This window comes from Triticum dicoccoides, chromosome 5A (genome assembly GCF_002162155.2).
Source record: "Triticum dicoccoides isolate Atlit2015 ecotype Zavitan chromosome 5A, WEW_v2.0, whole genome shotgun sequence".
Lineage (NCBI taxonomy): Eukaryota > Viridiplantae > Streptophyta > Magnoliopsida > Poales > Poaceae > Triticum > Triticum dicoccoides.
In genome coordinates, this window is record NC_041388.1 from 543829211 (window position 1) to 543839224 (window position 10014).

Genomic DNA, 10014 nt, shown 5'->3' on the forward strand with positions numbered 1-10014 from the left:
ACCATAATCACACAATGATTTGAGACCAAAAGTTCAGGAACTTTACAGTGCCATGGACATAATTTGGTTCGCATATATTATCCTTATCCAATTTGACTAGAATGAGTTCATTTCTGTGCATCCAGCTCCAGCTCCTCCAAACACTTATCATCTCAATTCAATTGAGAGACGGTCTATCATTGTTCTTGTCTGACCATACTATTAAGAGATAGGTGGTTCGTTAATTTGAACCCATATAATAAATTTGGAAAAGCACAATTTCTCCTAAGACTAGTACCTAACAGACAAAAAGAGCAAACATGCAATGCTTTTAAACCTTTCAATAAAAAAACCCTTAGAAATGTGTCCAAAATGTCTCGAGTCAAAAGATCAATGGAACACAAATTAAAGGTAGTCTCAATATTAACAAGGTTGTAAGTGCAGCTAAAATGTACCAAATTGCATATTTAAGGCCTTGCAAACGTCAGATGTCACTTAAGGCATCTTTCTGATAATTTTATCGAGGCAAAGTAATGATGAGAGTGATACTAAGTTTTTGCTTTTGTATCTTTTTAACAACATCTGTATATAACGTAGTGATCCACGGGAAAGTTTCAAGAGAAAAACAATATGAAATGTCAATAACTATATAAGGATGATCATGGAACAGAATAAGGAAACATTGCTCCTTTTCTGTGACATCCATATCCATACTCTCCATACGACGGGTCAAAGGCAGAGTTAAGCCATCGCTATGGTACAGAATACCAGCAAGCGCCACCCTGCAAAAACAATAAATACATACCCATGCTGAACCTAACTTTAATGTGTGTTTAGTCATTAGCTTTATAGGCTATTTAGCACTGTATCAAGGTTGTCAACATGTCTACATCACTTCAGTCATGTCAGGCATACAAATCCAACACAACCACAATACATGCAACTTGCTCAGAGATTTTGGTGCACATAGATGACTCTAGAGCTACAACTGTATCATGAAAACAAGTTTCATAGAACAGTGACATTCTTATGCATGGCTACAAGAACTGAGTACCACTCAGTTGGTTAGAGGCACGAGTGCCTGCCCAGCCCACCCGGGTGTTGCTCATGGTAGTTTCTTCTAATTAATAAAAAATGCCATGGGTGGTCGAGTTTTTTTTTTTCCTAATACATGGCGACAAAAGAGCCTGATGGAAATCCTTATATACTAAGCCATCAGGCCAGATGCAACAAATTCATACTCAACCAATGAGGAAGAAAACAAAACCCTGTAAAATCACACTTCATCGTATACGACACGACACTATTATTGCAGAGCAGATCAGGAGTTACATTACCAGAGTCTAACGGAATGGCACAGATGAGCATAATTATAGTTCGTACCACTTACAGGCTGCAAAGTTAATGCCTTTTCCGGCTCACGTGGTTTGTGCCACTTATCCCTAACTCAGCTTTGCATGCGTTATTCTGATATGGAAACGCCCTGCAATAAGCATTACCACATATTTCAGACTTTTCAGTACGCCTAACACTCATGAAGATTCAGTTCCTGTCGGTCGAGTTTTCTTTCCTTATACATGACGACAAAAGAGCCTGATGTGAATCCTATATGCTAAGCCATCGGACCATAATGACGACAAATGAGCATAATTAAAGTTTCTACCACTTACAGGCTGCAATTTAAATACCTTTCCTAGCTCACTCGGTTTGTGCCACTCATCCTTGATCTGGTTTCACAAGCGTTTTTCCGTTACGGAAACGCACTGCAATCAGCATAACTGAAGATTCAGCATCGTGTTCGACAGACACCATTATAGCAGAGCAGATCAAGATTTACGTTACCAGAGTCTAACGGAACGCACTGATGAGCATAATTAAAGTTTGCACCACTTACAGGCTGCAAACTTATCGCCTTCTCTGGCTCACGTGTTTTGCACCAGCCATACCTGGTTTCCAACTTCGCACGTGTTATTCCGATACGGAAACGACCTGCAATCAGCAAAACTGAAGATTCAGCATACTTGACATTCATCACACACGACACCATAATTACTGAGCAGATGAAGATTTCCGTTACCCGAATCCAATGGAACGGCACAGGTGAGCGTAATTAAAGTTTGTAACACTTACATGCTGCAAAGTTAATGCCCTTTCCGTCTCACGCGCTTTGTGCCGGTCAGTCAATCTGGATCCGAATCCGCAAGCGTTATTCCGATTCAGAGACACCCTGCAACCAACATAACTGAACATTCAGTACGCCTGACACTCGTGCTCATCACCACATCAGCTCGGCCCTCCTCACGGTTGTGTGCGTATAACTAACTCACCGCTGCAGAGTTGCACAATCATGCATCATGGTCGCTTTCAGGGGCAAAGAACACCCACTGCATTACAGCTTGGCTTGCGGAAGACACGATTCCACCGCCTTGCTGCGCTTCGGCATTCCGTCGAACACCTCACGGGTCAGCGTCAAACGGCCGCGGCCAACAGTACGAGGCCAACACGGCGCCCCACCGTGACACAAACAAGGCACATCCCGCAGCCTCCGCAGCGCAACGGCGGCGGACGCGGAGCACGGCACGCGAAACCGAGGCAGCTCGCGGCGGAGGCGGCCCGGCGACCGGCTGCTAGAGCGCCCGGCGCCGACGAGGCGAGGCGGCCTATGATTTTTCTTTTTTTTAGATAAACGAGGCGAGGCGGTCAGATTCGAACGACACGCGAAGGAGAATGAACCGCGGCCTGCCAGCTGGGCCCTGCCGGGCTGTGCCGATGTTGGTTAAGATAAGCCATTCGTAATCACGGCCCATCCGGCCCGGCCGAGCGGGCGAGAGGGCGAGGACCCCAACGGCTAGTTCCCCGAACGGCTAGCCTAATCCTCCAACGGTCGGACGATTCGTATATAAATCGTTGGTAATGGAATCCAATGCCACCTCCCTCCCCCAAAGCGTCCGTCCGCTTCCTCCCTCCCCTCCCCTGCGCCGCCTCCCTCCGCCCTCGCCATCCGATTCAAATCCGTCCTCGCGGGGGAGATCTGATCCGGTCCAGGGCGCCGCCATGATGCACCACCACCACCAGCTGGACCAGTGGCTCGCCGGCGGCGTTGGCGGCGTGGGCGCGGTGCTCCGGCCGACCAAGTCCGCGCCCTGCTCCCCCGTCAAGCCGGCGGCGGTCTCCCAGCTGCGGACGCACTCCGACTCCTTCCATGTGGCTCACAAGGTCCCCGTCGGCGACACGCCCTACGTCCGCGCCAAGCGCGTCCAGGTGCGTCCTTTTTTTTTTGTTCTGTCTGGGATTTGAATTTGTTGTTGGCCGGGGCTGACGGTGGCTGTAATGGATGGATGGCAGCTGGTGGACAAGGACCCGGAGAAGGCCATCGCGCTGTTCTGGGGCGCGATCAACGCCGGCGACCGCGTGGACAGCGCGCTCAAGGACATGGCCATCGTGATGAAGCAGCAGAACCGGGCCGAGGAGGCCATCGAGGCCATCAAGTCGCTCCGCGTCCGCTGCTCCGACCAGGCGCAGGAGTCGCTCGACAACATCCTCCTCGACCTCTACAAGGTACTGCGCCACCCCTTTTTTCAAAGTTCAAATTTCAAATCCATCAGTAGATCCGTTGGGATGGCTAACTCAATATTTTAATTCGACTCGACAGAGGTGCGGGCGGCTGGACGACCAGATCTCGCTGCTCAAGCACAAGCTGCAGCTCATCCACCAGGGCCACGCCTTCAACGGCAAGCGCACCAAGACGGCCCGCTCCCAGGGCCGCAAGTTCCAGGTCACCCTCGAGCAGGAGGCCACCAGGCTCCTCGTAAGTCTCTCCCCCTCGATTCAAAATTTCAAATCCAGTTCAGATCCAGCCGCCGGCCAGATATGGTAAGAATCAATGGCGTAACTAATTAACCCGGTTGGATTGTGCTCGCGCAGGGCAACCTGGGGTGGGCGCTGATGCAGAAGGAGAACTACACGGAGGCGGAGGGGGCGTACCGGCGGGCGCTGGTCATCGGCCCGGACAACAACAAGATGTGCAACCTGGGGATCTGCCTCATGAAGCAGGGCCGGGTGCTGGAGGCCAAGGACGTGCTCAAGCAGGTGCGCCCCGCCGGCGTCGACGGCCTCCGCGGCGCCGACTCCCACCTCAAGGCCTACGAGCGCGCGCAGGAGATGCTCCGCGACCTCGAGGTCAAGCTCGTCGGCCGCCCCGGCTGGGCCGGCGCCATTGGCGACAACCTCGTCGACAAGAAGTGGCTCTTCGACGCGCTCATGCTCGGCTCCTCCTCCAGCATCTGGCAGCCGCAGCCCTGCATCGACCACCTGCTGCCCCCGCCGGCACCACAGCAGCCCCGCGACAGCTTCGCCGACGAGAACAACGCCGGCCCCGCCGCCGCCGCAGCAGCCGCGGGCAAGAAGATGGCCGCTCTGCAGCAGCAGCAACAGCAGCAGCAGCAGGCCAACCTCAACATCGACGCGCAGCCATTCTACTCGCACCGCATGCCGCCGCTGGCCGCCAAGCCACTGCAGAACGCACCGCGCCAGCAGCAGCTGCCGCAGCAGAAGCCTCCGGCGCAGATGCATCACGATCCCATGGGCAACCTGAAGAGGACGCGGTCCGGCACCGCCATGGACAAGGCCGCGGCCGCGGCGGCAGCCGGGGAGAAGACCAAGGAGGAGCAGAGCAGCAACAAGGAGGCCGACAAGAACCAGGACGACACCAGCAACAACGGCCGGAGGAAGTCGCTCACCGCCGAGGAGAGGTGGCCGGAGCTGCCGGACCACAGCGCGTTCGACGAGGCCCTGGTGGCGTCGGTCCTGGCCCCGGTCCCCGCCGACGACGAGAACTGCAACACCGGCAAGCCGTCAGCAAAGGCGCCTCTAGCTCCGGCGAGCTGCTGCGACACGAGCCCGGCGGCGGTGAAGGAGAAGGTGGGGAAGAGGCTGAGGATCTTCCAGGACATCACGCAGACGCTCAACGTGCTCTGACCGACGGCGAGGCTTGGTTTTGGTTTTCTTTTCTGCTGCTGGCTGGCTGCTCACACAACCGAAGAGGAGGAGGTGGCGACGCTGCGAAGGAGATGAGCTTGTTCTCCTGGGAGTTTCTGCATCGCGGTTTTTAAGTTAAAAATTAAAAATAGGGAGGGATCGATCGACATTACCGCTCGACTTGGTTCTTTTTTCTTTTTTCAGTTTGCTGCTGATTCGTTGATTTTAATTTTTTTTTGTAACACAGTCAAAATAACATTGGCAAGGATTGTGTTTCCTCCTGATCATCTTCTGTTGCTTGTAACAGAAGTTGATTTCGATAATCACTTCAAAGCTCAAATAACAAAGTTACCTGATTGCATCTCGATCTTTGCTCTTGATATCGATATCTGACAATGTAAGTTCTGTTTGACTGTCACTCATTCAGAAATGTTCAGCTGAAATTTAGCTTGATTGCATCTCGCTTTTGCTCTGGATATCGAGATTTGTCGATGCAAGTTCTGTTCATCAGCGTCACGACCGAGGTCCAAGTTCAGGCAAGCTCCCCCTTTTTGGTGGGCGAAGTCTGTAAAAAACGCTTATCAGGAGCAGAGCAGCAACAAGGAGGCAGACAAGAACCAGGACGACGACAACAACAACGGCAGGAGTCTTGGGACGCCATCCCTAAAACGAACATATTATTTATCTTAGGGACGCCATCCCTAAGAAAGTAGGCCATTCAACTTTCAACTGCATCCTTTAAATATCCTCTTAGTTTCAGCACAAATTTTATAGCGCCGATCATCACAAAAAAGAGGCGGAATTGTTTTTCCTGACCACAAAATCGGCATTTTTGCCCTGCCAGACCGGCTGTCTGAGCCTCCTCGCTCACTCTGCCGCCGACTCCTTCTCACCGGCCGCCTTATTCTGGGCCTCCTCCATCTTGATCGCCAAGCACTTCAACATCTTGACACGGAGGCACGCACGAACATCAAGATTATTTTTACTCCTTCGAAGCAGCGGCGAGCTCAACTCTCCTCTCTTCGAGCTTGGTCTTCTTATCGGCCGCTGTCATTGAGATGTTAAACTTCCCCGGCTTCTTTTGCTCATTCATTTTGGAGCACACATGTCTCCTTCTTCGCCAAGATGTCCTCGAACCACTCTGTCATCTTGACTGTCGCCCCTTCTCGCTTTATCTTCTCCTCCTCCCACTTCTTTCCACAGAACTCCCTTCTAACCTTCTTAGGCGACTCTTTTGTTGGGTCAGTTGGATCATCCGCTTCTTTCTCATGTCGATGCCTGCTGTCTTCATGGAATTGGCAATGCCATTTTGCCGTTTGGGTTGCCCATTCACTTCAACCAACAATGCATGAGGACGAAGTCCTTCTTCACCTTCAAGAACAAGTTGCACGACACATGATGACTACAGAAAAGAAGACATTGTCAACAATGTGCATACAACATAGCCGACCAAATGACATAGGGTGTATCTGGCCAAATGATATAAAGCATATCCGGCAAAATGAACACAAAGAACAACTTACTTGCTCAATGATTAGTGCACCACTTAGCCACCAGTCGATGAGTTGTTTGAAATGGGCGCAGTACTCGCTCACAGCCTGTTGGATGATGTATCATCGATGGTTGAGTGACTTGATCCCATAGTTACAGATGAGCTCATTGCGGTAGGGCTCGAAGCTCTTATGCTCACGGAACGGAACCAACAATGAATGTTGGCCCAAAAGGTTGCGCCTCTTTGCTTCGTGCCATGGGTCGGATCAATGCTAGTGGCCACCACACGTTGCACAACAATTTGTCCTCCTTGTTGAAACTTTCTCCTCTACCCCTCTTCTTTGGATCAGCACTAGTACAGACCCCATCCCCTCATCAGTAGCATTTCAAGGTGCCCACTAGCAGCCTCCAGACCGAACGCCGCTAGTACGATGCCGCTGATAATAGGCAACTAGCAATTCGGCCCAGACGATGCTACTGTAGATCTATCTAGCAAGTTTCGCCCTGAACACTGCTAGTGCGGAAGAGAGATGTAGCGTTTCAAGCAATCGAGTGTGACTACTTTGTGTTGTAAAAGTGTGTAGCGTTTGTGGACGCTGTTGGTAGAATTAGACAAGATCAAAATAAATAAATTCAATGTGTAGTCCTAAACAGTCCAATACAATTAATAGCATATTGCAACATAATTTACCACATAGTACAAGGTAACAAACACAGTTAAATACCACATAGTACCTACACATAGCTAAATGCCCTTTTTGTAGTCCTAAATGGTGACATGGAAGCTTTTTTAGCCATGCATACTACTACTACCATGCATACTAGTAGTTAACAATGTCGGCTGAATCTGGCGGTGGTGGTATTATCCTCAGCAACATTAACCCCAGGATACATCCCCACCAGGCTCTTTGAAACCTGTGTGGAGATTTCATTTCTTGTAATGCCCATTTTATGACCATTTTCCGATTGCTATGAGTCGGCATTCGAGCACGCTCTGCATCGTTGGTCTTGAAGATGATAACCTCTTTTGCATTCCTCAATGTACACTTTCATACGATATTTGCAAAGTTGGAAGCCCTTCGCGAGAACTTGCTTCTTTTTCAGCTCCTCCGTGCACTTCCACCAGCTGAGCACCGTGTCGTGAATCCTTCCTGCCTGCTCCACTACCCATAGAGGAGGCTGTCGCGACTCCACACATGGAGGAGTGGAGGATGGTGGTGCGATACGAGAGGCCTAGCAACGACAAGAAGCCATGTAGTTGATGACGGATCACTACTAGGGAAAACCCTAGTAGTAGCGACGGCTTAAGAACTAGTGGTAGCATGGGTGCCCCGCGCTACTGCTAGGGCGCTATAGCTAACTTTTACTAGCAGCGCGGGTTCGACCCCATGCTACTGCTACTGGTATTAGCATAAATAGTAGTAGCGCGTGTTCATGCCCTGCGCCACTACTATTAGAGCATATTTCTTTCTTTTTATATTGTATTTATGCACCGTTATACAATTTTTGTACAGTAGCAATGCAGATTTTTTGGAAGAAATACAGATTAGATTAAAGTGGATGAATCCAAGTGATCAAGTTGAATTAGTAGGACGATATGATGTTGGGTCGGCACACAAGTGTTGAAGTACGATATGATGTTTGGGACATCATGTGTCGTCCCAACATCATATCGTCCCGCTAATTCAACTTGCTCACTTGGATCCATTCATCCACTTCAAACTATTTCGTGTTTCTTCCACCCCAATAATATAACAACTCATCACCCGCAGTCATATAATAATAACTCATCATCATCATCCGTAGTCATATAAGAGCTCATCATTCGTAGTCATATATCTAATAACTCATCATCATTCTAGCACATGAGAAGTAGTACAACCTCGTCATCATGATCATCATAGTCATATAACAACTAGACCATCTGTAGTCATATAATAACTGACCATCAATATAGCACTTGACAAGTTAACCAACACTAGCTAATGGTACTCGTCCTAGGTAAACAATTCACCATCATTCTAGCATGACAAGTACTACCTAGGACCTACTCCTCTCTCAGGTAAAATATCATAAAACATGTAAGCCCCTCCATCTCCATACATCTCCATATGGAGAATAGAGATCCACTTGTCTCCAACTTGTGTACTGCACACATTCATGTTGTCTCCAATTGGTTGCCTGCGTGCATCCATTACTGTGCTCCATCCTTTGATATCAAGTCTTTCATCCTTTAGAGAAATCGAGTATGCACTGCGAAAAGACACCGGCGGATCTGGCCGAAAGCTAACTATACTCATATGACCTTCAGTATACATCACGTTGGGCACAACTTCCTTCGAGAGCTTCTGTTGAAGAACATAATAGTAACATAGTTAGCAATGTAGTTTACTTAAGAAGAATGTATCCATCCATAGTTAACAAAATCAAACTTTTCTATTTGCGCTGATATTACCCTCATGCAACTCATGGAGTAGTGGCATGTATCCACTATAATTTTTGCCAATTTCATATTTGATCTTAAAAGTCTCAACATCATTAACAAATGAGACAAGAGAATTTTTCTCCCCACAAATTAGCTCGCAATCATAACTGTAGTAGGTCTTGTCTAGCTACAACCTTTTGAGTATTTCTTGGAGAAAAGAAATAAGTTTTCAATTATAAATAAACAAGCTTAGTAGGGATGAATACCAACTATTTTAAATAAACAATATAAATTACTTAACAAATTTGTTTCACAAACTCACATAGAGGTAGAACTGGAATCATGTCAACATCCACCCAAATGTCGATATTATCTTCATGATCATCTTCAGTACCAAGATCAAAGGTTATTTTCATATCCTCCTGAAATCTGTTGGCTTTGCATAGTCCTCTCAATTTGGACACCCAAAATGTGGGTGATTTACTACATTGTAGAGCTTAACCACAAAAGTGAAACCATGTTTTGTTCTCAGGTGAGCTTTCTTTGTCTCCATTCTCTACCTGTCTTCGAAACTGATCTTGTCTAAGACATACAGTCTTGCATAGCGGGGGATGCACTAGTCGAATTGTAAAGAAATGAAAATTACACGTTAAAGCAAAAAAGCACAAGTCATGCTTAATTATGACAAAATACCTTCCATCATTACATACCGTAAAGTGATCAAAGGTCTCCTCCAGCGTGAGGGTGAAGCACCTACCGTTATCCAGGTGAAGCCTGTCACACATACTGTTGGGAAACGTAGTAGAAAACAAAACAAAATTCTCCCTATGATCACCCAAGAATAATATGAAGATGCATAACGGGTTGTGATCAACAATCGTTACCGACTCCGGGAGTGCAGCAGAAGTAGACGAGTTGGTGTAGATCGTACTTGAAGTCCCTCGAACATCGATGACGATCCCGCGAACCGCCCACGAACGATCCCTCGAACGGAAGACCGAAAGCACGACCTCTCTACTTGGTTGCAAGCGTACAGTCTTCATGATCCGGCAGCGCTTCGCCGTCCAGAGCTAATCGTCACCAGAGAATTAGAGGGAGGAGATTAGAACCACATAGGGCTTCTAATTATGAGGATTAGAGGT

The 10014-nt window shown here is 48.3% G+C and overlaps 1 protein-coding gene and 1 long non-coding RNA gene across 4 annotated transcripts in view; one reads left to right on the plus strand and one right to left on the minus strand.

Annotated features, from left to right (window-relative positions):
* The window catches only part of LOC119302672, a 4599-nt gene extending 1955 nt beyond the window's left edge, over positions 1–2644 (minus strand). The window contains exons 1-5 of one of the 3 annotated variants that reach the window (XR_005147694.1): positions 2307–2644; positions 2110–2206; positions 1822–1968; positions 1668–1742; positions 1370–1462 (exon numbers count right to left, since the gene is read on the minus strand). This is a non-coding gene — a long non-coding RNA (uncharacterized LOC119302672). Of the gene's footprint in view, positions 1–1362; positions 1463–1667; positions 1743–1821; positions 1969–2109; positions 2207–2306 lie in introns of all 3 variants that reach the window. The other 2 variants (XR_005147693.1, XR_005147695.1) reach the window with 2 other exon arrangements.
* A 270-nt stretch (positions 2645–2914) lies between these two features.
* LOC119302674 (protein POLLENLESS 3-LIKE 2-like) lies at positions 2915–5321 on the plus strand. Its single transcript, XM_037579718.1, has 4 exons — positions 2915–3240; positions 3325–3537; positions 3632–3787; positions 3904–5321. Exons 1-4 carry the CDS (start codon positions 3034–3036, stop codon positions 4954–4956), a joined length of 1629 nt encoding a protein of 542 aa, XP_037435615.1. The 5' UTR covers positions 2915–3033; the 3' UTR covers positions 4957–5321.
* The last annotated feature ends 4693 nt before the right edge of the window (positions 5322–10014 follow it).

Bases quoted from the DNA above. Each gene is read 5' to 3' on its own strand.
- LOC119302674 (XM_037579718.1), top strand. From the start codon at position 3,034: ATGATGCACCACCACCACCAGCTGGACCAGTGGCTCGCCGGCGGCGTT. The intron at 3,241-3,324 runs GTGCGTCCTTTT...GATGGATGGCAG, and splicing joins TCCGCGCCAAGCGCGTCCAG to CTGGTGGACAAGGACCCGGA. The intron at 3,538-3,631 runs GTACTGCGCCAC...TCGACTCGACAG, and splicing joins TCCTCCTCGACCTCTACAAG to AGGTGCGGGCGGCTGGACGA.